This window comes from Hypoxylon fragiforme, assembly GCF_022984875.1.
Source record: "Hypoxylon fragiforme strain CBS 206.31 chromosome Unknown GGS25scaffold_1, whole genome shotgun sequence".
In the NCBI taxonomy this organism is placed as follows: Eukaryota; Fungi; Ascomycota; class Sordariomycetes; order Xylariales; family Hypoxylaceae; genus Hypoxylon; species Hypoxylon fragiforme.
In genome coordinates, this window is record NW_026054756.1 from 1191812 (window position 1) to 1215577 (window position 23766).

General features: G+C 48.4%; 8 protein-coding genes across 8 annotated transcripts; 1 reads left to right on the top strand and 7 right to left on the bottom strand.

The window, feature by feature from the left end:
• Positions 1–2047: 2047 nt before the first annotated feature.
• GGS25DRAFT_468981 (uncharacterized protein) lies at positions 2048–3927 on the bottom strand. Its single transcript, XM_049259113.1, has 2 exons — positions 3420–3927; positions 2048–3352 (listed from the first exon to the last, which is right to left on the bottom strand). The coding sequence occupies exons 1-2, from the start codon at positions 3772–3774 to the stop codon at positions 2154–2156; spliced, it is 1554 nt and encodes a 517-aa protein (XP_049121143.1). The 5' UTR covers positions 3775–3927; the 3' UTR covers positions 2048–2153.
• A 189-nt stretch (positions 3928–4116) lies between these two features.
• On the bottom strand, positions 4117–6039 carry GGS25DRAFT_468982 (gated mechanosensitive channel). The gene is made up of 5 exons (XM_049259114.1): positions 5258–6039; positions 4995–5195; positions 4784–4928; positions 4602–4715; positions 4117–4534 (listed from the first exon to the last, which is right to left on the bottom strand). The coding sequence occupies exons 1-4, from the start codon at positions 5419–5421 to the stop codon at positions 4656–4658; spliced, it is 570 nt and encodes a 189-aa protein (XP_049121144.1). The 5' UTR covers positions 5422–6039; the 3' UTR covers positions 4117–4534; positions 4602–4655.
• Positions 6040–7039: 1000 nt separating this feature from the next.
• On the bottom strand, positions 7040–8634 carry GGS25DRAFT_468993 (uncharacterized protein). Its single transcript, XM_049259115.1, has 3 exons — positions 8174–8634; positions 7791–8091; positions 7040–7729 (listed from the first exon to the last, which is right to left on the bottom strand). Exons 1-3 carry the CDS (start codon positions 8321–8323, stop codon positions 7170–7172), a joined length of 1011 nt encoding a protein of 336 aa, XP_049121145.1. The 5' UTR covers positions 8324–8634; the 3' UTR covers positions 7040–7169.
• A 690-nt stretch (positions 8635–9324) lies between these two features.
• Positions 9325–11301, bottom strand: GGS25DRAFT_468995 (uncharacterized protein). Its single transcript, XM_049259116.1, has 2 exons — positions 10993–11301; positions 9325–10927 (listed from the first exon to the last, which is right to left on the bottom strand). The coding sequence occupies exons 1-2, from the start codon at positions 11081–11083 to the stop codon at positions 9615–9617; spliced, it is 1404 nt and encodes a 467-aa protein (XP_049121146.1). The 5' UTR covers positions 11084–11301; the 3' UTR covers positions 9325–9614.
• Positions 11302–12127: 826 nt separating this feature from the next.
• GGS25DRAFT_468997 (NAD(P)-binding protein) lies at positions 12128–13775 on the bottom strand. Its single transcript, XM_049259117.1, has 2 exons — positions 12681–13775; positions 12128–12552 (listed from the first exon to the last, which is right to left on the bottom strand). Exons 1-2 carry the CDS (start codon positions 13375–13377, stop codon positions 12350–12352), a joined length of 900 nt encoding a protein of 299 aa, XP_049121147.1. The 5' UTR covers positions 13378–13775; the 3' UTR covers positions 12128–12349.
• Positions 13776–13990: 215 nt separating this feature from the next.
• Positions 13991–15767, bottom strand: GGS25DRAFT_17960 (NPD-domain-containing protein). The gene is made up of 3 exons (XM_049256613.1): positions 15279–15767; positions 14959–15220; positions 13991–14863 (listed from the first exon to the last, which is right to left on the bottom strand). Exons 1-3 carry the CDS (start codon positions 15289–15291, stop codon positions 14041–14043), a joined length of 1098 nt encoding a protein of 365 aa, XP_049121148.1. The 5' UTR covers positions 15292–15767; the 3' UTR covers positions 13991–14040.
• Positions 15768–16400: 633 nt separating this feature from the next.
• On the top strand, positions 16401–17881 carry GGS25DRAFT_516673 (Dihydropteroate synthase-like protein; the record flags this gene model as incomplete). Its single annotated transcript, XM_049263243.1, has 2 exons — positions 16401–16649; positions 16706–17881. 2 exons carry the CDS (start codon positions 16401–16403, stop codon positions 17879–17881), a joined length of 1425 nt encoding a protein of 474 aa, XP_049121149.1.
• A 606-nt stretch (positions 17882–18487) lies between these two features.
• Positions 18488–20467, bottom strand: GGS25DRAFT_516674 (uncharacterized protein; the record flags this gene model as incomplete). The annotated part of the gene is made up of 2 exons (XM_049263244.1): positions 18488–19399; positions 19475–20467. 2 exons carry the CDS (start codon positions 20465–20467, stop codon positions 18488–18490), a joined length of 1905 nt encoding a protein of 634 aa, XP_049121150.1.
• Between the last annotated feature and the right edge of the window lie 3299 nt (positions 20468–23766).

The following is a 23766-nucleotide window of genomic DNA, read 5'->3' on the forward strand; positions in this document are numbered from 1 at the left end:
TAGGTACCCAAGTACCTACAGCACAGGGGTGCTTCAACTGACTTAACGTTCGGGAGGCTCCTTCAACGTTATTAATAGACGGCAGAAGTAGAACAGCACTTTTCTTAGCAATTCATATTGTAATTCAGATGCTTTTGAATTTGTAATGGAAATATCTACCTTTATAATATACGCAAGAAATAATCAACCAGAAAACTAGAACCGCAATATCAAAATTCCTTCCTCCATATCACATAAGAAAAGGGGGGGTCAGAGAGGGGCACTCATTGCCCTTTCAGTTCGTCGTGTTCGCTGGGATACTCCAGAGAGAGGATTGAAAAGGACCCATCTTGAAATATTTCAATCCCACAGCGGCCGTGATTTTGTTCTGTTATGCCACAGACTTCGATCAATCAGAAAAGTACGGAACATCCTCTTCTTGCGTATCATCAGACTCCCCCTCGCGTTTGGGGAGGCGCCAATCATCTCGCAAGGGGACATCACCAAACGACTCGACGTGAGCGATGTACTCCGCGTACTGCTCCTCGGTCAAGCCAGTGTCCTCCATGAACTGCTTGTACTCCGCCTCAAGCATCTCCTGGATCCTCTTCTCCTCCTCTTCCGAAACCTCAGGTTCATCACCATCATCATCCTCTTCGTCGCTCCAAAACTCAAACTTGTCCTTCGATGACTGCGGTGCTGGACTCGGGTTCCATTTTAGGCCGGTGGGACTGACTTGGCCGTTGGTGTCGATCATGTACACCTGCCGCTTGTCATCGGGACCCTTGGAGTAGGTGTAGTAAAGAGTAGCAGAGTCCTCCTGCTTAGGCTCAAACTTGGTGAAGGAACCCTGGGAGGTCTTGAACTCTTGCTTGTTGGATGCCATTTTGTACGACGGTTGACTTTATATATGAGCTAATACCTATATGTTCTTACCTTGCAGGAAGTGTTTGCAGTGAAGGCGAGTGATGATTGAATGATGGGTGAGTGATGAGGTAGATGAACAGGTAAAGTGCTGAAAATTTATCCTCTAGCCACTATACGTGGGAGGCTTTGTCGTCGATATCTGACCCCACATCCATAAACATGATAACAAAAGCATGGTCCTAGGTGCTAGCAACCATAAGGATGTTGTCCAAGTATAATCCCTTTGTCTGAATGATGGGCTAGGGGTCTAATGTACATATTACTTGTATCATGGTTCTAGCCTAATTTCCATTAATTTAATGGTGACAAAGTGAATAGTCTAGCCATCGTTAACAATGGTATGATACAAACAAGTGCTTTAAAGTGACAATAAGATACTCCTAACATGAAGTGAAGTGTTCTCGCTTGTCACACGAACTCTGGGTGAATATGTGGAAGATGATGGGGCCTGAATAACATCATTCTATACAATGTAAATGAAAACTAGATATTGACTGCTTTCAACATCCATCTCCTTTCCCCGACATTAAAGCGAACTTGTCATCCTCCTCTGGGGCCGCTGATGAAACTCACATACACAGCGGATTTTGATAGATGCGAAGCTCCAACTAAACCATGATTATTATATGTTAAGTCAATTAGATATACCGAGAATTTAAGGATTCAAAGTTGCATCGTGTTCCCTAGTTGGACGTCAAACAGATGACTATCCGCAGTACATCACTGAAGTTGGTTACTAGGGCTGGTTCTCGTGAGCGTGGCTCGGTACCAATACCCCTGAATGGCTGTACCCCGCCACATCAGCCCTGCAGGAGAACTTGAACGATGACCCCTGACCTTGTACGTGCATCGCAGCATCTATCATATACTACATAGGTGGTACCTGGCATATTTCATAGCCATGTTAAACATCAAGGCCAAGTGCCTTCATTTTGGATCAAAACCTCAAGTCTACAATCTGATCCTAGATTGCCCACCCAAGTTGTATGCAAATCCATACTTACGAAAGCCCCCGATAACAGGGAAGAGGCAACCGACATAAGTTCTGACCAAATTAGCTTAGGCACAGACCGAATCTCTGACTACTGATTCCAATCCATAGCGGGAGGAACGCGTAAGTGTTCTGTGTGCTGACGCCATCTTTATAATTCTGCGAATGGTGTATTGCTAAAACTAAGGCTTCTATTCTTCAAAAGGTATATTCCAAAACATAGTAAATTTAGTTCATTAGACATTAACCTGTATACCTAGGTTCCGGTATTGTCTGGGTATCTTTGTTCCTTGCCGCTCTCTATGGGGACACCTCTAATCTCTTCACTCTTTGTGTCATCATTTGCTTCGTTTTGGGGCGCCTGCTCTAATGCCTTTTTCGCCTTCAGTTCCTTCTCGGTATTGCCTTGTTTCTCGCCGCGTGACCGCAGCTTGTCGAATGCCTCGCGTGTCAGATCCTGACGGAACATGCGCTCAACAACGTCCTTCTTACGCGTACGCCGGCTGCCCACACTGATCAAGATTCCTGCTGTAATGTTGACGGCGATGGAGCAGCAGAGGATCGTCGCCGTTATCGCCATTGGTCTCGTATGCCAATCAATGCCCCACGTAGTTGCTCCCAGAGCGATCTGTAAACACGAGTGCATGTCTAACAAAGTCACGATGGTGACTAGGAGGTTGAGTGGAAACGCGAAGTGCGTTTTGGTCTCGTGCGGCTTGTAAAATGTATGGGACTTGGCAAACTTGGTTTGGTGATGCACCAATCGAGCCTGCTGTTGTGGCGTGAGAACAGAAAGCTCATCACGGGCCGCTTCAAGATCCTCATTCGTCGGCAGGTCGTTCTTGTCGCGCAAATTCCCCATGCGCTTTTTTTCTCGTAACTTCCACGTCAAACGATGGTAACGAGCTATATAGGCCATATGGTATGTATCGACGGCGCGAAATGGTGCGAGGCCATCACCCACGACGGCGAATAGGGCTACTAGCACGTTGTCGATGACGTTGATAATGTAAAGTTGTTCTTCGCCGACGTAAATCCACCCGATTAGAAACAGGACCCAGGCCAGACCGAACAAAGTAATGAGCGTGGCGTAAAGTGTCACGAAGAAACCGAGTGGCTTCTTGACGTATTGACCGAAGGCTCTCATGTTCCGTTTAAACTTGGATCGCCGCGAATGCAACATATGCCGTACGTAATCGTTTAACTCGGCCTTCTCCTCGTCGGTCCAACCCTCTAGAAACACACCATCGGGAATAACAGCGTGATCAAAATTAAACTGTTCCTCTTCGCCCTCGCCCTCGCCCTCGCCTTCGCCCTTTTCTTCTCGAATTCTTGGTTGCTCAGGCGCTACCGAAAGCTGGTACGTTGGGCGACGGTTAATAAATCTCCCGAGGGAGGGTACAAAAAGTGAGTTTTGGATATTGGTAACATTGTTTAACATAGACACTTCAGGGTCTAAGGGCAGTGGTGGGTAATTAGCTTTGCCCCTGAAAATGTTTGGAGTATGATATATGAGGCTTACCGATTACGTCAAGTATATCGGCCAGATTTTCATCGATTTCGGTGCGTCTTTTTGGAGAATTGAAGAGAGCAGTACTCATAGGTCTCGCATTCTCAGGAATTTGGGACAGGGTAGAGCCATTTGTTCCCCTACGAGGTCGTAATATTGCTAGGCCTGGTCTCTGACGACCTCGACCAACCGGGTCAGAACTCGAACGACGTCGTCCGGATTCGCCATCAAGGGGCTCTTGTTGCTGCTCTTGCTGCTCCCCTTGCTCCTGTTGCCGTTGCCGTTGTTGTTGTTGTTGTGATCGTAACGGAGTATCTGTTACTGATTGTTGTAGGTCGTAAGACGGAATATCAGGCTCATTAGACATTATTGACTAAGGAAACAATAAAAAGGAGCCTTGGAAAAATAGGTACACGAGAAATGTGACCTGACTCGGGACATTTTAATATTAAGATAGAATTTCAGACGAAACACTAGACGAAGTATGTATACCTAGTACTCTTTGATATTTCATATGATGACATCATACATGGTGTAGTTTCGCCTCGAGCATTAAAAACTTGGCTGCTGGTACGGAACTTAAGGTACGTACCTACCAATAGAGTGCCTTAGCTTGAACGGGTGCCCACCGCTTAACTGGGAACGTACCCGATCGATAAGATGGGCCCCACAATCGCTAAAGTACCGGAGCAGTTTGGCCGGTGAATCGTCAAGGTCAACGAATTGATTGGGTACTGAGGTACATGTCCCTAAAAATATCAACTTTTATCTGATCCATTTCGTTTCTCTCTTTTCAATCTGCCTACGCATTTACAATACGTATGTTATGTAGATACTGCACAACTTCAAACACCATGACGTGCCAGCGTACCGATTTACCGAGTTTGAGGATAGTCAGTGATCGATGTTCCATTATTTACAAATCGCATTGGCTATGGGTTTGTCCGATCCAGATTCAAGACATTCTGAGGTCACCACCGGACTCCTAGTTTTGGGAACGCGGCCAGGACCTACCGGGTATATCCACCATGTCTTTAGCTCTTCTATCACGCTGATACTAGTTACTGGACCAATGTCCCAACCGGCCGGAATGATCAATCTAAAAACACTGACGTTTTTTCAGTAATCTGCCAGAGTATTAGTACTCTGGACAATGCCCACACCTCCGCGGACAGTTTCTGATATTCACAATACCTTGATATTCGACCCAGTGCTAGCCGAATTACCTAGTGGCCCGTGGCCCATCATTCAATGCATTCGCTCTTCTCGCCCGTCAAGCCAGCTAGTGCAATTTACGCACCGGATTGCCTGTTCCAGATAGTCAGGCTTGCGTAACTCCAGCTGTTGGCCAGGGGATGAGGGATGGTATTACGAACCTTCTCGCTAACACGTTTTTTACAGTATCGACATTTTACAGTGTGCTTGATGATGGGATCGTGCGACACGGCCTGGTATAGACTTGCTATGCCGTAAAGCGCAAGGCCAACGCCTAAGAAGTTGATGACGCGATTGATGAATACACTAGCAGACACTGAATTAATATTCGCAAGCTCTCAATCGGCAACGAAACCGTTCAATACGCCATACCCGTAAGCCAGAATGATAGCCCCGTCACTCTGCGCTTGCTTTAAGGTGTTGTAGCCGTGCTCGTTGTTGTAGTTCGGTCCGGGCCTCAATACCGCGAACTTTTCGTTCATGTTCCTTCGCAAAGGGAGGATTACCGAGAGTGGTGGGAGAAGGATATCGCTCACGAGGGAGGTGGTAACAGCCGTAAATGCTGTTGCTAGACTGCCCAGACAAGTGGTTAATGGAATCGTACCCACGGTTGAAGAACTACTTGGTATACTAACATCAAGCCAAAGGCGATTTCGAGAATGTTGCCGGAGAAGGCGAAATCAACGAAACCGGAAAAGACTTTCCGCGCCTTCACTTCGCCTTCTTGTAGCAAGGTCCGTCTCTCCTCTTCCGCCGCCTCTGCGGCCTCTTCGTCACGGACCCATGGAGGGGTAGGCATCGTGAGTCTAATCTGGAGAAAGGCGTACTAAATATACAGGTAGGTATGTACCTAGGTATTCAGCTATATGTGAGGTAAGTGAATATATAAAGACATATAGATAACTTTAGGGGTATTAGTTTTCGAATGTTGGATGTGAGAGTAGAATATGAGAGTTTTGGGTGACACAGATTCATATGCAATTCATATACCCAACAGTCAACCCCTAACCCACTTGCCCCCTCATGGCAGCTGCGTGGGCGCTGAAGTTGATGGTAAAGTTTATGATAAACTGCGCTTGCCTAGGTAGCCAGCCAGCTCAGGTGCTCTTGTGTGGGGAACACCAAGAACTAGGGATAATGCAAAACGCCCAATAAAGGGAAAGAGCAGATGGAAGATTGAAACTTTATTAGGATTAGTCCACCATCCTTCGACTTTGAAACTTTCTATTTGAGGTTGCTGAATTGCATGGTGGGTGGGATCGACGTCATGGCCTCAGATCTCATGCAAGTACTGAATATCCCACCCTTATCTCGGGCAAGTGGTAAACGATGCGACGCTCACGCGATCTTAAGGTGCGCCATATCAACGAAACCGCCAACCCGCCAAAACATCAAAAAAAAGCACGTGGTACACGGCTTATCTTACAAATTTATGTGGTAATAAATGTACCTTGCGCCCACACCATATATACCACCATTAAAGACTTTGGATATTTGACAAAACTTATTCTGAATAGTCAATATATATATATAATTAATAAAATAGGTAAACAACGGCTGAACAACGGCTGAACAACGGCTGAACAACAGCTCAACAACGGGTCAACAACAGCTCAACAACGGGTCAACAACAGCTCAACAATGGGTCAACAACGGGTCAACAACAGCCCTGAAGGTCTCTGTAGTTGTTATTCTAGCCTCTAGCTGCTTAAGTAGCTGTTTAGGAGGTATCTTAGAGGCTTGTAGCATACGTAGGCACCTAAATACATACCTAGCCACCTATGTAATTGGGCTGTTGTTCAGCTGTTGTTGAGCTGTTGTTGACCCGTTGTTGAGCTGTTGTTGAGCTGTTGTTCAGCTGTTGTTCAGCTGCTTTTTACCTCTCTAATTAATTGTGTATATATATTGACTATTCAGAATAAGTTTTATCAAATATCTATAGTCTTTGATGGCGGTATATAAGATGGTATATAAGATGGTATATATGGTGGTATATGGTAGGTTATGTAGCATTATTCCTCCTTGTAAAGGTACATCTGTTACCATATAAATTTGTATGGCGAGCCTTGTACCTTGTGCTTATATAATCAATATTTTTAATGTTTTGGCGGGTTGGCGGTTTCAATTGATTTGGCCCACCGTCGATCTACTAGGCACAGATTAAATCCAAGAACAACATCTAAACTTCTTGATTTACTCACATACATAGATAAGGACCACATGCATCCTTATACCAACGAGTAGGTAAATACTCGTATACTAATGGAAGATAACGAGAGGGATCGTGGAATAATGCCAAGAATGGCATTTCGTATCATTCAGTACCTACTAAAAGTTCCTACCAGCGTGGACCGAGAACTTGATCAACGTACTAATCTAACCTAGGAATCATCTAACAATGCTGCGGCAAAAAAAAGAAAAAAAGCCATGGTATCATGAAAATTCAACGCCGCCGCCGCACCTGTCAATCATAATATTTTTCAATCAAAACTCCCCTCCCTTTCTTCCTTGCAAGTTAATCCACAGCCGCCACAGTCAGCAGTCCCCTCAATGCTTTCGCCGGAAGAACCCTAGCAGGCCACGGTTGCTATCCGTGCTCTCTCGGGTCCCCTTTTCTCCATATGCCGCTGACCCACCCGAACCTCGGCGCGGGAGGCAGCACGAGAGACTCCAGAACGCCGTCGTCACGAACATGACGGCGAACGCGACCCAGGCGATGATCATGAACTTGGTGCCCTCGATTGCCGAGATGCCTACGTCGTCGCCTGCGTTGTTGATCTCAGAGACCCCCTTCTTGGAGATGCCCGTTGCGATGGCGCTTCCGATGGCGAAGGAGAGCGTCGCGAGCGCGGCGAGGACGAGGTTGATGACGATAGCACCCTTTCCGATGGCGTTGCGTCGTAGGGTCAGGACGCCGATGCAGGAAAGGAAGGAAAGGCCCGAGAGCCCGCTGCCGACGACGAAGAGGATGAAGACGGCGAGCAGGAAGCTGTTGAGGTAGTCGATGGCTTCTTGGATCGAGTCGGGGATCGGGATTAGCGAGGCGCTGATGTTGAGCGGGCCCGCGTCGAGTTCTTTCTGGATCACGTCGGTGAGGTTGAATTGGACTAGTGCCTACATGTTAGCTCAATGCTTCGCGAGATTATGGCAGCATGGGGGGTTACATACCTCCCGTCGACTGTGCGGTGCAGTTGGTGGTGTTGTACCAGGCACCTGCCGAAGTGGCATTGGGCGCGAAGTTGCCCTCGCATGCCGTCATGACGTGCAGACTGTACCACTGCGAGATGCCGAGTTCTTGTGCGAGTCGGTCCGCGAGGTCGTTTCGGATGTCGTTCAGCTCGTCCGTGATCTCGTCGCCGATTTCACCGAGCCCGCTTTCGATCTGGCTCCAAAGAGAGGTTGCCGTCGGCTGGGAGCCGGATGTTGTTGAGGTAGGTACGATGTCATGGCCAAAAGTGGACATATTAATCTAGAATCAAGTTAGTATATATAGGTAAAGGATATAGCAGTAGCTTCTCATGATTATATATTCACGAGTGATGTGTACATACGGCGATAAGGTGGTAGTCTTCCAGCGCTCGCTGTTGCGATCCAGTACCGGCGAAGAGCGCGACCATCCCCAGCACGAAACCCGCGATCGAAAGGATGAGTGGGATTATCACGGCCGCAGGCCGAAGCCTTCCGTCCTTGATGAGAACCATTGTCGCGTATGGCTCAAAAATATATATCAAGAATAGGTATTTCAGAGTTGCTTGGGTTGGTAGTGTTCTCGAAAATTAGGAGGTGTAGAAAAATTTCTATAAAACAGAAGATCAAATGGGAGCTGTTCTGTTTTTTTTTCTTGGTTAACAAGATTTTAGTAGACAACAACAACTTTAATAAATGACGAAGGCCTTTTAAGACGAAGAACAAAAGAATGGCCGATGTGGTAACTAACTTGTTATATTGGTTCGCATACACAATCAGGGAAACAATGGGGCCCTTGTTCTAACTACATGTATGTATGTACAACAATCTCTTTTTTTTTTTCTCGTAACGTAGGTAGCTAGCTAGTGTTCATTCGCCAGACGCTTCTTTCAAGATCGTTGCAACATCCCATGGGAAGCCCTACCTATTGGGTTGGTACCTGTTTTTTTGCTCGGCATACGTATGTACATATTATGTGCATAGGTACTACTATAACATACTCATTCATTCCCTTGCGTACCTACAATACATACGTGACTCCCAACACGCTTGCTACAGAAACCATCACCGGTTTACATACAACGGACGGTATTCGAGTGGCTAGGAACATGGCGTCACAGGGCTAAGTTCTTTGCCTGCTTTAGTCCAGGTCCGCGGCGGTGATTGGTTCGTGATCGGCCTTGCGTCATAGGTACCTAACTACACAACACACCGTTAACTATGTAGTTCCAAGGGTCCAAACAGGTTCCCCATAACTAGTTAACTAACCTAGTACAAAAGCTTATCGATAACTAACTGCATCTGATGAACGCTAGCAAGGGGCATGGGCGTCTTCTTAAAAGGGACTCTAGCAGCCACACGATGCTCTTGCTTGGCAGGTTCTTGAAACTGCTTGCTTCGCGGGTAGGGGGGTTGGGTTGGGCGTTTAAAAAAAAAGTGACTAACTTAAGAAGAGGTGGTGAGTTTAGTTGAGGCTATGTTTGTTGTATGTAACTAATGTTATTTCAAGACAAAGCCTATGGATGACTCAGAATGTTCCAAAGAGCCTAGACCTATGGACACCCAGGCTTGGAATTGCATGAAACAGGGTAGTCTAACATTTGAACTGAAGGAAGTAATATGTAGGTATCTAACTAACTATGTAAGATTTGTTTGTGCGGTGCACATGAGACTATCAACCCATCTCCCTGGGTACCTAACCATCCAATCTGAGTCTTGAGATAGTAGATACCTCGGTACCAAGGGAAAGCCCATTAGAGGTATCCTAAGACAACTCATCGCTTTTTATAGTATACCATGGTGCGCTTAGTGCACCCTGATACTAAGGTACGATGGCGGCGGGCCTTCCAAAACCGCCTTCGCGCTCTCCGTCAGGGTCTCCTTCTCCACCGTTATCCAACGTCCCCTTCCGGCCCTCTGTGCTATAATGTGTTTCTCAACAGCTGTTGCAATGTCAATCCAGTCCGCAAACTGAAAGACATTGCCATCGGTGTGCTCATCCGAAAGCGCGTAGCTTGAGCGAAGCCTTAACATCGTAATCTTTCCCCAATCGCGCACCCAGTCAACAAACTCCCCGTCGGACTCTGCCTTCAGCGCTGGGGCCCAATTCACACAGCCAGTCAAATCTAGGTACTCCAGGCTATATAGCGCTTTGCTTAAACGCTTCAGCACCATGATCGCCTCCGACCAATCATAGCTATTATTATCCTCGACAGTTGTTCGGGAACCTGGCTCTCTGATACTACCTGTCAGAGAAGGCTGGGGCCAGCCGGACAAGTTAAGGTGCGTAAGAGTGGGCAACTTGTTAGCCAAGGTGAGAAGTTGTTTCCAAGAAACGGCACACCAAGTTCCGGGTTCGATCGCTAGCGAGAGTTGTGTTAAATTTGGTAGGAGTTTAGTCGGCCCAAAAACGGGCTCCGATGTGTCCCAAGACTCTTGTACATGAGACTCGATTGTAGCATCGGGAGGAAAGAGAAACTCGGTCAATTTCTTTAACTTAAGAGACTTTCCGACGGAAAAGCTCAAGTCTAGGCAGCTTATGTCCGAGTTCATCAGGTCTAGATCGGGCTTCTCTACGTCATACTCTTCAAACTCACTATCCGCTGGCCCAGTAAGAACCAGTCGCAAATCCGCGACGGAAAGTCCGGGCTCATAAAAATCCAAAATATAGCCAAGTAGCGCTGTCCTGAGATGGCTTGGTAGTGTATAAAAGTAGAACTGGTTCCAATGTCGTTGTTGATCCCAGTCCATTACAATTCTTCCGAGCACCTCGCCCACGAGACTGCCCGGCTTGGGCGCATAAGCACCCGGTAAAGGCCAGTGCTGTCTCTGCCGTTTTTTGTCCGTTTTGAAGTCTCGGAAAGTCGGTTGCGACTGGGATAGTGATGTCCAACTCCGTGGTGGTGGAGGACCCGGTGGTATTCGTCGGCCATTGGCATCCCGGCGTTGAGGCCTTCGGGGTCTTGGAGCGGGTACCTCGGGGATCTGAAGAATGTCGCGGATTGAAGGGTGGACGGTGGGAGTGGCAATGGCAACATTGTTTTGAGAAACACCGGTTGGCCTCGGGGCAGTCCGTCGCAGATCTGCTAGGATCTGGTTGACTGAGCGCTCATTCTGTTCTGAGCGATGGCTATTAGGGTTGTGATCATGATGGATGTGGGGGGTTTACAAAAGATAAACTCACCGGATGCCCTCGATGAAGAGGACAAGCTTAGAGACGGGGGAGCTACTGAAGGGGGTTTGGAATATTGATTATTATGTCTTTTCTTCGGCATAACAGTTGAGGGTTGTGAAGAACCTGTCTCGACTGCTAGCGAAAAGAAGAGAAATGCTTATCGGTGAGTGGAAAGTGAAACTATTTGAATCAAGTTGAAGGGGTTGAAGGAATTGAAGAGGATTGCGATTCCAAATGAGTCAAGGTGGAATTACGTAACACCCTAAGGTTAGCTATTAGAAGTGGGCAGGGATAGCCCAGGTAACCCTAAGAGGTACATGTATGTATTGTACAAGCCTGTCAACTGCCTGGATCGCCGGAATCCACTCACTTCCCATTTAACTATTTATAGTGCACTGCATCTCCTACATGGTTTATTCTATTCTATCTTATCAACACCTTTATGTCTCCGGAGAAGCTGTAGCGTCCTCTTACTCGGGCTATCCTCTTTGTATCCTCTTTGTAACAGAATATTTTAATAGAATATTTATACGCAATTGTAGTATCCAGCTGCAACTAAAGAACCGAAGAGTGCCCTGACCCGGTAGATCTAGCGATATCCAGGGAATCTTGGCACAGCTATGGCGTACCTAGGCAAAGCTCTGAGCTGAATTTAGTGAGCCGTCTGGGTAACATACGACGACAAGATAGAGCGTACGAACGTACCGCATGTTTCAACAATCCACTACTGATTCTATAGAAAGCACAATTATTATGAGCAGCGTGAAGTCATGCGCTAGGGATATATGAGGCATTGACTAAGCATGCCTGACCACCATAAGACGGCCCGTATGCCTGAAGAAGAGAAACAGGAACGTCAAATTCGTTGACTCAGCGTTGATGATGCGTCGACGCTACAGTGGAATATGCATAATGCAACTAGCCCATCAAAACTGCCAACGTTCAAACTCTAGTGTTCGCTAAGCCCAGACTAAATAGCCCATGTACGGGAAAGTCACTTCTGACGTCTACTAGTCATCGTGAGTATTCGGTTAAGGCTAGCTCATGGAGCTTCAGCTCCCTATACGATCAATGCCTTAGAAGTCGAGGCCGATTATCACAGAGCAGATTTGAGACTACCTATGGAGATTAGTACAAAAACATCTCATAGGCCATACCGACAAGCGATTTGTTATTCATATTATCAGTATTTAATACCGGAGGATATCTATATCAACATGAGATAATTAATATCCTATTTTATCTAGCCCCCCAGATGACGGACCTAATATAGAACTCCATTACCGTCTAATAGATTCTAAATGTAGAATTATTTTATACTAACACTCTGAATTGGAGCATTAGCTCTTTGATCGATCGAGTCATTTTACCGACCCCCTAAGACGTTCAAGACACCGCCATCGACAGCGATAATCTCCCCGTTGACATACTGGTTCTTGGCAAGGTACAGAACAGTCATGCCCATCTCCTCCTCGCGCCCTGCTCTCATCAATGGAACGTGCCCTTTATCCTGGATTGTCTCGGGCGGCACATAGCTTTTTTGGTTCTCGTCGCTCTCCTTTGCGGTCACTATAATGGATATGCAAGATTAGTAAATATTGCATGGGACTAATCCCGAGAACTAGTTCTTGGGTAGGCGGAATCATGTAGAAGCAAGTGCACGAAGGGTTACAAAACCCCAGAAAGGAAGAACTCACTCTCGCTAGGGAAATACCCCGGCGCAATAGAATTAACCCTGATCTGCGCCTTCTGAAACTCCGCACTCATGAGCTTCGTCAGTTGCACCGTAGCACCCTTTGCCGTGTTATACGAAAAATGCCCCTGCGCGTGGCGGCTCATGATGCCCGACATGGACGAAATCGTGATAACCGAGGTCGAGAACGGCTCCAGTTTGCCCTTGGGCCTAATGCCCGCCTGCAGCAGCGGCAGGAACGCCACGGTCGTGAAGTAGACGGCCGTGACGTTGGTGTTGAAGTTTTCGCTCCACCCCGCCGGATCCTCGTTGTCCCACAGCTGCGCCTTGAGGTCGTCCGCGTCGCTGGCCTTGGGCTCCGCCTTGGGCCCCGCGATCCCCGCGTTGCATACTAGTAGGTTGATGCACTTCTCCCGCTTCCCGATTTCCGCCACCAGCTTCTCGAGGTCGTCTTTACTCGTCACGTCGCACGGTCCGATGGGGATAATCTGCCCCTTACTGACGCCTGGTGCTGGTTGGTGGCTTTTAGCGGAGTCCTCAAGGACTTCTTTGCGCCGCCCGGTGATGTACACTTTGGCCCCGTTGGCGGAGAGCGCTTGGGCGGCCATCAGCCCAATGCCGGTCCCGCCGCCGGTGACTACGGCTACGAAGTCTTCGACGCCGAAAAGCTTTCGAGCGTCAAATTGGTGTGTGTCTGCCATATTAGGGGAGGTGAATGTAGACGATCTTTACCGGAAGAGTTTTAGATAATAATTCTTAGGATATAGAGTAGATCAGTAAGGAATTAGATGTTGGTGGTGGTTTACAAGGTAGACAGCTGTACCTGCGTATAATAGAGAAGTGATATATCATACTAGGTAGTTATTACAACTCGTAAACAACGGGTATTTAAATTGTCCATAACGGTGAGGTCATACCAGGTAGCATAACCCATTTTTTGCAAAGTTGATATTAAAGATTCGTTCATACAGTTGTACTACGAATGAGTGGTGACGTAAAGAGTCCCCAGTAGCTCTCATCTCATGTAGTACAGGGATCTACGAGCTGCATTGTGCATAGGGGGCAACGACAGATCAGATAAACAGCCCCGCCGGGATCCTGGGATAGGGATAGTTATCTGATAAGATCTGATATGCAGGTATGTAAGTCCAACTTATCACGGAACCTGTGATGCATATTATATCGTTGAATTATTAGTCTTTTCTAATAATTACCTATGGAATGGCCGAGAATCAATGCATATTCGTACACATACACCACCATAATGCTTCCCACTAGTATATACAGCGACAGCGACAGCTACAGCCTTCCATCCATCCTAAATTTTCCCTCCTCTTAGCAGAGCCTGTATCTAGGCCGATAGTCTATAGCTTCGACACCATCTGGGTGCCTTGTTGAAGCGATGCTGTGGCATCCTCAATGAACTCGTCTACAACTGCCTTCGCACTCTTCGACTCGTTGACAAGCGCAGCGCATTTACCCATCAAGTAAGGTCGGAATTGGTCCAGCGCGTCATCATCATCATCATCACTACCACCTTCCTTGGAGCCAGATTCGCTCATAACCTTCTCAAGATCGTGTTCATAAGGCAGAATTCCCTTCGAGGTTAGTTCTTTAATCTCGGCTTGGCGCTCGTTCTCCCAATTCTCAATGTACGGGTTCTTGCGTACGCGCAGAGGTCGCCCGGTGAAGATGAGCGTTCGGATCGTGTCGTCAAATCCAGCAGTTCGCACTGACTCCTTATGCGACTCGGGAGCTCCAGCCTCATCGACCAGGATGAAACGGGTACCAACCCAGACGGCGCTCGCGCCCATCATTAGCGATGCAGCCAACATTTGGCCATTGTGAATACCACCAGCTGCGATGACCTGAACTTGTTTACCCGACAATGGGCTCTTCTTGCCCTTGCAGATTTGCACGCATGCAGGGATGAGGACAGTAGTTGGGACATCTCCAGTGTGACCGCCACCTTCGCCACCTTGGGCGCAAATGATGTCGCAACCGATATCTAGCGCCTTCTGCACATGCTTGGGGTGTCCAACCATGTTCATGTAGTAAATGCCGTGCTTGTGTAGCTTGTCGACGATGGCTTTTGGTGGTACTCCGACAGCGGAGACGAACAACTTGGCACCTGATTCGATAATAATGTCGACTAATTCGTTCAACCGTCCTTTCGTGTAATCGTAGCTGTGTTCCGTTGCGGTTAGTTCAATGATCTCTTTGGATGTTACAAGCGAGTGCTAGCAATAGAGAGTGTGGCGTTGGGGGCTTTTGCGGCGTACTTTGTCTTTCTTGCTTCACCGCCAACCTTTGGAATCAACAAGTCAATGCCGAATGGCGCATTCTTGTCATTTAGATACGACTTCAGCTCATCAATCTGTTCTTTCAGCATCTCCGGGCTGTATGACATGCCTCCAACCACACCAAGACCACCAGCATTGGTGACTGCAGCTGCCAACTTAGGGCCAGCAGCGACATTCATGCCAGCCAAGAGAATGGGATGGTTGATCTTGAAAAGATCGGTGATGGGCGTTCGGATTCGCTCTGTAAGGTTATGTTATATTAGCCACGTAACGGGTAAGCATGTTCATTTCCGACGTACGTGGTGAAGCCATTTTGATTGTTGTCGGGAATGCCGATGGATGATTTTTGAACAGATTGAATTGTTTGGGAGAAGTAGGTTCACAAGATCACTTCAATGTTCTGCTGTAGGAGTAAAGTTGAAGTGGTAATGGTAAGGGGAAAAGAATGTGTGTAAAAAAGAGAGGCGTGAACTCATATACTACCAGTAGTAGTAAGCAAGATCATTGTTAGCAGGCGAACTGCTTTTGGGGGTAAAGTTATGTAAAGCTGCGGAGTCGGTGGAAATTGGTGTAGCATCAAAGACACTAGCGCGTAACCCTGCAGCGTGGAGCTTGGAGAACCGAGGCATCTTTCTAGTTAAGGTCATGCATGCATCGCCCTCTAATGTTGAAAGACAGATCTAATCAGCCAGCCGAGGCACATCATTGATCTGCCGCACGTATCCGCCTTTGTCGAACTAGCCGTATATACATAGGTACATGCCCGGACATATGCCAATTGATGGTTTTGAATAATTTATTCATTGATACCTAGTAGTTAGTTCAATGTTGTGAAAAGTAATAAGGAGAAATCAAACCCCCCTATAATTACGTGCAAGCACTCATTCTTGTGAAAATATTTACTACAAATCATACAAAAATCAATAAATCAATCTCCATAAAGATGAAGATGGGAATAATCCGATCCGCTACGATGACATACATATGGGCTTTTACATATTGATGTCACTGGTGAATGGCAGGATTAATGGATAAGATATGAGTGGTTAAGTACCTAAGTACCTATGACTAGGGTCTGTGGAATTTGTTAACATGTAACCTAGTGAGGTACTAGGTAGTGATGGGAATTGTTAATTTTTTTGCGTCTGTCAGATTCAATCCAGACCAAGTCTCGAAAAGAACACCAAAAAATTCAAACCAGCAACCAACCATCAACCAACCATCGTTATGGGTTGCTTATCTAATAACAAATCTGACTAGCGGTCTATTCATTCATTGAGGCCCTCATGACTCCTTTTTCGTCAGCGCTTCGAGCATGGGGATTTTCATTTCGCCGTGCTTGTGTGCTGCCAACTCATATCAATTCAATTCACACCTCCCCCTTTTCCTCTAAAATTCATATTAATCGCACAAGGAAGGCCATGGAGGAATACTTCTCTACCTTTGCATCCTCGGAGGCGCAATCATGTTGTCGTGGAGCGAGTCCCAGTGGTAAACGGACCTCCTACATTGCTCTAGGTAGCAACATGGGGGATCGGATAGCCATGATCGAGGAAGCATGCAAGCACATGGACGAAAGAGGCATCAAAGTAAAAAGGACCAGCAGTCTGTGGGAAACCAAGCCAATGTACGTCGCTGATCAGGATAGGTTTGTGAATGGGGCTTGCGAGGTGTGTCTTGGATTTCTTGTTCCCCCTTAAACCATAAGCTGAACGGAACCCCCTAGGTGGAAACCGACTTGGAGCCTTTGGCACTGTTGGATGCATTGCAAGACATAGAGAAGTCTATGGGGCGGCAGAAGGTCATAGATAAAGGCCCTCGGAACATTGACTTAGACATCCTTCTTTATGAAGATGAGGAGGTCGACCACGAGAGGCTCAAAATTCCTCACGTCGGCATTCCAGAACGTGAATTCGTTCTTCGCCCCCTGGCCGAACTCATTCCACATAAGCCCATAAACCCCAAAAGGCCCTGGAAACTCATACAGGATTATCTAAACCAACTCGAGCCAGCTGGCGAGCCGCTCTCGACTCTTACGCCAATATGTACCTCAGTAGAACCCCTGAACGCCCTCAAGGCAACCAGGAAAACCCAACTGATGGCTATTCTGAACATAACACCAGACTCATTTTCTGACGGCGGAATGCATACTCCCGACTCTCTAAGGGATACCATCTTAGCCTACGTTAGAGGAGGTGCCACGATCTTTGATATCGGCGGCCAATCTACGGCGCCTGGGACACTGGAAGTCAGCGGCGAAGAAGAGCTGAACCGCATCTTGCCTGCCATAGAGCTCATCCGCAGCCTTCCCGAGACGCGCGACGTGGCTATCAGCGTAGACACCTACCGCGCATCCGTTGCCGAAGCAGCTGTCCAAGCCGGCGCAGACATCATCAACGATGTGTCTGCGGGCGTCATGGATCCAGACATGCTTCCCACAATGGCTCGCTTGGGCAAGACGGTTTGTCTGATGCACATGAGAGGCACCCCTAGCACGATGAGTAAACTCAACGACTATCCCCAGGGTCTAATTTGGACAATTGCCGAAGAACTACTCGAGCGCGTCGCCGCAGCAGAGGCGGCGGGGGTGCGTCGGTGGCGCATCATCCTCGACCCAGGACTTGGGTTCGCCAAGGTTGGGGAGCAGAATCTGCAACTGCTGCGTCGCTTCGACGAGCTACGGAACTGGCCCGGCCTAGAGGGCCTGCCCTGGCTCATGGGCTCCAGCCGCAAGAGCTTCATCGGCAAGGTCACCGGCGTGCCCAAGCCGATGGATCGTGTCTTCGGCACGGCGGCAACCGTGGCTGCCGCTGTACAGGCCGGCGCGGATATAGTACGCGTCCACGACGTGATAGAGATGGGACAGGTAGTTAAGATGGCAGACGCCATATGGCGATACTAGGATACGAATGCATTGTTTCTGGGTACAAATTAACCTAAGCTACGTACACTTTCTTCCCATAGGTACATACGCAGACAGCATACCTAGGTATGTGCCATCCCGTATCATACATCATTACATCTTCTGCATTCTATGTGCGTTCTGGGTACAATCAACTTTCTCTTTGCATAATTATCTGGGTGTCTGTTCTCATCAATAACCCCTAATCGGAGTGCTACTTGAGTAGTACAGTGCCAGTGTAAAGCAAATGGGGTATCGAGAGGAGCGAACATAACTCGTTCCGTATTAGGTAGTTTGATGTAAAACACATCTGAATGGGTATCATCCTTCCGGCCCAGTGGGCGGGGGAAACATCGTCGACGTCATAGGCAGATAATAAGCTTCTGCCACCCCTTTCCTTAGCCGTTTCCATATTCCAGCTTTCTTCTTTCTTCACATCTTGCTTAGGGTTGCCTCGGTGGGAACAATCTTTAGAGGCAGACCCTAAGCTTTCGTAACACATCTCCTTTGCCATTCTCCCATCTTCCATCTTTCTTTACCGTAGTGGGAAAAGAATACCTTCGTTCGTAGGTACTCGGGTAGGTAGGTAGGTAGGGTACTAAGCTCTTACAGAGCAATTCCCTTTCCCTCACCCTCGTACATTCCATCATCCTCCTCCTGCTCATCTTCCTCATCCCCAATAACAAACTTCTCCATAAGCGCAACAACCTTGCTCTCCTCACTCTCCTCCTCCTCCTCCTCCTCTTCCTCAATCATAACATCCCCCTCTTCCAAAACTCCCCGCTTGCCCTCGCGGATCTTGTCGCAGATATACTCGCACCCCCCACGATCACGCACGCACGCGTCGATGACCGCGTCGTCCATCGACAGGATCACGGCCGTGATGGCCGCGGCCTCCTTCTCGCTGCCGACGAGCTCGCGGACCTTGGTTTGGATGATGGAGCGCGCCATCGCGTGTCTCGGGTTAACTTCTTCTTCTTCCTCCTCCTCCTCCTCGGTGGCTTTGCCCTTGCCGGAGAGCATGCCCTCGATGTCGAGGCGAGAGAGGCGCGACTCTAGCACGACGGAGAGGCGGGTGGGCTTGTGGGAGGATCTGCCGCGGCGGGCGCCGGACTCGGCGGTGGAGGAGCTGCTGCTGCTGCGGCGGTGGTGGCCGCCGAACGCGCCGCTGCGGGAGAAGCGGCGTCTGTGGCTTCGAGGGCCGGGGCGGTCAATTCCACGTGAACCGCGGCGTTGGTGGGATCCGCCGCGTCTGCTGGGATTGGCGGGGCGGTGCATTCCAGACATGGAACGGGATCCTTGCGGACCTTGCGGATCTCGCTGACGACGGTTCGTGTCAATAGTGCCATCGTGACCGAAGGGGTTCGGCAAGGCATGAGGGCCGCCGCGGATTGGAATGGGCTGGCGTGGATGGCGCGGGCTAGATGGGCCAGCTGGGCCGCCATGACCGTACGGGCCGCCGTATCCGTATGGGCTCCGAGGTGTGAATGGGCCTCGAAATTGTAGGCCCTGGGGGGACTATAAGCGGCTGTTAGTATTGTTTCTTGTGGTGACAAGGTTGACAGGAGAGGGGGTTGCTGTTTCAAGACTTACTCCTTGAGAACTGATGGCCCGAATGGACTCGATGTACTCCTTGGATGGTCCAGCCTTCGGCGAGGGCGTCTTACAGATCGAGAAGTCCTTCTCATTAATGAACGGAACATTTACCAGGTCATCCTCAAAAGGGACGACGGCTAGCTCTGGCATGGACTTGCACTTGCTCAGTTTCTGGCTCCGTGGCGGTGGCGGCGGCGGCGGTAGAGGCAAGGGCACCGACCTCTCTTTGGCCTTGCCTTTGTTTTTCATGCTTATTCTATCTCGCTGTTGATCTGCGAGCTTCTTGTCGTTTTTTTCCCATATATCCCACGCCCAGTCTACGTGGATCCTATTCCGTACCATGTACGCGTGGAGCGGGTCGGGATCTGGGATATCTGGAAGCGGCTTGTTGATGTCGCCCGTAGTAACTGAACGGGGAAATAAATGGTTGCTCGAACGTGAACTGCCGAGATTCGTCGCTGTAAAGGAACGCGGGAAGCTGAACAACGGCTTCTTGGGAGGTGACATTCCTGTGGTGGCTATGGACTGCAGGAGGGCGATTTCTTCCTGGGCCTCGTAGTATGGGGTGTCATAGTCGTCGGCATCGAAAATCTTGGCAAAGCTGGACAGCTTCGAACGACCTTTATGAGCTCGACGACCGACGTTGGAAGATGTTAGAAAGCCGCCACTTCCCGAGGCGCTTGTGCTGGCCTGGCCATTCGCATAGGGACTGTTGTCTTCGGTTGGGATGTCACGAAGTCTACCAGATGGGAGGTAGACTGGAGGTGGTACTGTGGCGACGCTGTTGCTGCCGCCGCCGATAGACAGACCGACGACTCGATTAGGCGACATCTCATCGTCGAACGGAGCTTGAATTAATGGCCTTTCAGCCTTGTACACACTCCGAAGAGGCGTAAGAGGGATGGCATTTGTGTCATTATCAACTGGGAACGGGTGGAAGCCTGAGTTACGACCGCGATGGCCGTCTGACTTCGAGATACAATTGCCCATCGCGACGTGTCAAATGATAGAATAAGGGGAACAAAATGAGTGAATATCGATATCTTAATTGACGTCAGTTTGATCTCAAGCTCCGAATGGAGAATAAACAAGAGTAGAATGGCGATGAAAAAACAAGTGAGAAAATTAAATGAGTGTCAGTGTGTGCGGTCCCCTAGAGTAGCCGAGCAGAATTGTACGGTACTGTAGGGCCTGTAAGGGTAATGCGGTGGGGTACGAGTAGAGATGGTTAGAGAGAGGAGAACGATGAATGGCATTGGGGTGTAGGGAAGAAGAAAAGGAAAGGAAACAAAACCATTGTGCCCTTGGCTGCAAAGATTTCTGGTCAAGTCTCGTACTTAGACCTGTGTACCAAATTTTGGTTCCTCAGGTATCAATATTCGTTTCAATATGTGGCTGTGAGCGAGGGCACTCTCTGCGGCTGGAGAGGCTCTCATGACTTCCGGAGCTGTCCATGCGGCTTATACGGAGCCCCGGGTTAGGGGCCGAGCCGCAGGCCGGGATGGAGGATGATGGGGCCCACATTTCCCGGACGTAGGCTAGCTTGAACCGGCCGGAGGAACCTCAGGCACCTAGCTACCTTGGTGGGTACCTTAGGATGGGCCTGCTAAAGTACCTGCCTGAGGTATGTTGTCTGGGGAGTTAACATCCTTTAACACTGTGTGGCTCTTTCTTGTTCAGTGGCATGAAACTTAAGTATCTTAGTCCTCTTTACTCGTCTATTCTCAAGACCCTCTATGGGTTGATCAAAGCATATAGAGCCCTTGGATGTTCAGGCATTAACAAGGGTGCTTTTAATGGTATTGTTGATATTAGGGATATGTGAAAACCCAGATTTGATGGGGTTCAGATAGGTCATCTGAATGGTTGCTGGCACTATTCAGGGGTACCCTCAGGAGCACATATGTACTGCTTAGGGACTACTGAATTCTAACATCACCAACCTCTAGGGCCTATCATATTATATTTCCTCTATATCTACAGCCATACATATATCACTACTCTCATCGATATACCTTGCGACATTCACGCACTCAACACAATGAGGTTGGCTAATATGGCATGATGGTATTCATTGGAGATACTAAAGAGCAATGACATGATGCTAACCTCCTCTACAAAACACCTCCTAGACCTGTCAGTCCATGGACTTTCCCCCTCATTAGCATTATTCCAAAGGTTTATCATCTAAATCCAATACCTTGATCGCTATGTCATATGAAGGTTATGGTATATATGCCTCAGGGGAGCAAATGTTCGGACGATATGAACCTAAGTCACCCAGTCTGATAATCAACGGGATTCCAGGCGCCTTCATACGACTCAACATACCCCTATGATAGGTAGGTAGCCAGTAGGTAGTCAATCTCTGGGAGCAAGCAGCTTTTTTAGGTACCAAAGCCTGATGGACTTGGAGGATGAGATAATAGGGGTAACTCAGCTGTATTCATTCTCACCAGTCTACTGGTTATAAGCCTCGCTGCTATTTATAAAAGTAAAGCGTCCTCTATGACAAAAGAAAAGTTATCTTCATCACGGTAAACAGCAAATTTAAACCCTCATCCCTCACCTGTGCTAATTTCCATGGCGTCAAACGGTCTTCTGGACGTTTGTGTCATGTCGCACCTGTCCCAATGCCGAGACAGCCCTGGCCCTGACAATGCCGCAGCGGCGGGAAGACACATCCCGCTCTCCCACGTCCCCAAAGTCGGGTCGATGGCAACAGCAGAGCCCCCCCGGGTCGTGCCGTGTTGTCTATTTCTGTTTCTGTGGGTTTCTCTCCCTGCGGTATTTACTTAGGTTTGGTAGAGGCAGGCAACAAACCACTCATACTCATCACCAACGGCAACAAGAATCCATCTCATTTTGGCGTTATCGGGGCGTCTTACAAGCTACTCCGATAGGCTGGGAGCTATTATGTAGTAGATGTGCACATTGCAGATTACATGACATTACATTGCCTGCCTAGCATAGCATACTTCAAAGACACGCGGGGGCCTATCTACCAGCCCATAGTGTAACTAACCAGGCATGTATGTGCATTTACAGGATAATCTACGATACGATATGTAGCCCATTCGAAGCCTTGCCCGTCGGAAGTATGTAGAGGACGGTGAAGGGTAGGTGCTTAGGTTAGACAGATGTGTACGTATGTAGTTATGTGTGTATGTAAGTGACTCCTTCTGCCGCTCTAGCCGCTTTTACAATCGGTGTCTGTGTCTCCTCCAGCGTTCCTTTTCTTTCCCTTCCCCCTTCCCCTCAATCTCACCCCCAACCTGTTCGACTGGAGATGCAAATGTACCAATGGGCCGCCTCATTTCAACTGGACTGGCGGATGGCCCTTTAGAGATGATTTGGTTGAAATACGCCCCCCCCTCTTGACTGAATCTTGCTCATCCGCGAGTGAGGATGCCGCTTTCTTTCCCGCTTCTTGGCCCTCCTCCCAAGATCTGGAGTTCGTATATGCCTACCTACCTGCTTACGTTTCATCAACACCATCAACGATATGCGGTAGGTAAGGTATGTAGAGCTAGGACTTGGTTGCGTATGTGTGGCTAGTGAATGTAGGTATCCGTTAGGCCCTAGACTGTATACCTATGTATGATAGGATACATGTACATGTAGGTAGCTAGAAGATCACATGCGCATCTGATAGCCACCACCTACACACCTCCTACGTACCGGGCCTGCGTATCCAAGCCAACACGAGGCCCAGCTCTGCCGCGGGAACCCGCAATGACGGCGTTGGTACTTGTATCACACTCCACCCCACGTTCAGGGCGTACCTTACGGTGGCGGCGGCTTGCGGCAGGTAGGCAGGCAAGAAAAAAAGCAAAGCCCCTTTTATTAAACCTCCTACATGTAGGTATGACCTCCTCTGCATGCCATTTCTGTTTAGACAGGTACGTAGGTATGCTAGGCATGTATGTATACTGACATCACATGGGGGAAAATCGAATCTGGCTTGAGGTACCTACTAGGTAGGTATGTAGCTACTTACTCTTCTGAGCAATGCCAACCGAGTCGCACGTAGTGCTGCACGGGGCGCGGCGCAAGCCTAGGCCAAACGCCTAGCTGTCCTGTCTGCTTTAGTTAGTGCATTGAAGTATAGACCGGTATATAAAAGTTAGTAAACCAAAATAGATACCTACTGCACTAGGTACGAATTGTAATTTGTAGCTAGCCACCTGGGCAGCGAAGCTAGCATCGCGAAGCGAATCAGAAACCGAACCAGCACACATGACAAAATCTCCTGAGGATCAGGAACAACTAACCACGACATCTGTGTT

Bases quoted from the DNA above. Each gene is read 5' to 3' on its own strand.
- GGS25DRAFT_468981 (XM_049259113.1), bottom strand. From the start codon at position 3,774: ATGTCTAATGAGCCTGATATTCCGTCTTACGACCTACAACAATCAGTA. The intron at 3,353-3,419 runs GTAAGCCTCATA...CACTGCCCTTAG, and splicing joins CGATATACTTGACGTAATCG to ACCCTGAAGTGTCTATGTTA.
- GGS25DRAFT_468982 (XM_049259114.1), bottom strand. From the start codon at position 5,421: ATGCCTACCCCTCCATGGGTCCGTGACGAAGAGGCCGCAGAGGCGGCG. The intron at 4,929-4,994 runs GTATGGCGTATT...AGTGTCTGCTAG, and splicing joins GCTATCATTCTGGCTTACGG to TGTATTCATCAATCGCGTCA. The intron at 4,716-4,783 runs GTTCGTAATACC...TATCTGGAACAG, and splicing joins AAAAACGTGTTAGCGAGAAG to GCAATCCGGTGCGTAAATTG.
- GGS25DRAFT_468993 (XM_049259115.1), bottom strand. From the start codon at position 8,323: ATGGTTCTCATCAAGGACGGAAGGCTTCGGCCTGCGGCCGTGATAATC. The intron at 8,092-8,173 runs GTATGTACACAT...ACTTGATTCTAG, and splicing joins AAGACTACCACCTTATCGCC to ATTAATATGTCCACTTTTGG. The intron at 7,730-7,790 runs GTATGTAACCCC...TGTAGGCACTAG, and splicing joins CACCGCACAGTCGACGGGAG to TCCAATTCAACCTCACCGAC.
- GGS25DRAFT_468995 (XM_049259116.1), bottom strand. From the start codon at position 11,083: ATGCCGAAGAAAAGACATAATAATCAATATTCCAAACCCCCTTCAGTA. The intron at 10,928-10,992 runs GTGAGTTTATCT...GCCATCGCTCAG, and splicing joins CTCTTCATCGAGGGCATCCG to AACAGAATGAGCGCTCAGTC.
- GGS25DRAFT_468997 (XM_049259117.1), bottom strand. From the start codon at position 13,377: ATGGCAGACACACACCAATTTGACGCTCGAAAGCTTTTCGGCGTCGAA. The intron at 12,553-12,680 runs GTGAGTTCTTCC...TATCCATTATAG, and splicing joins GGGGTATTTCCCTAGCGAGA to TGACCGCAAAGGAGAGCGAC.
- GGS25DRAFT_17960 (XM_049256613.1), bottom strand. The intron at 14,864-14,958 runs GTACGCCGCAAA...AACGGAACACAG, and splicing joins GGTGAAGCAAGAAAGACAAA to CTACGATTACACGAAAGGAC.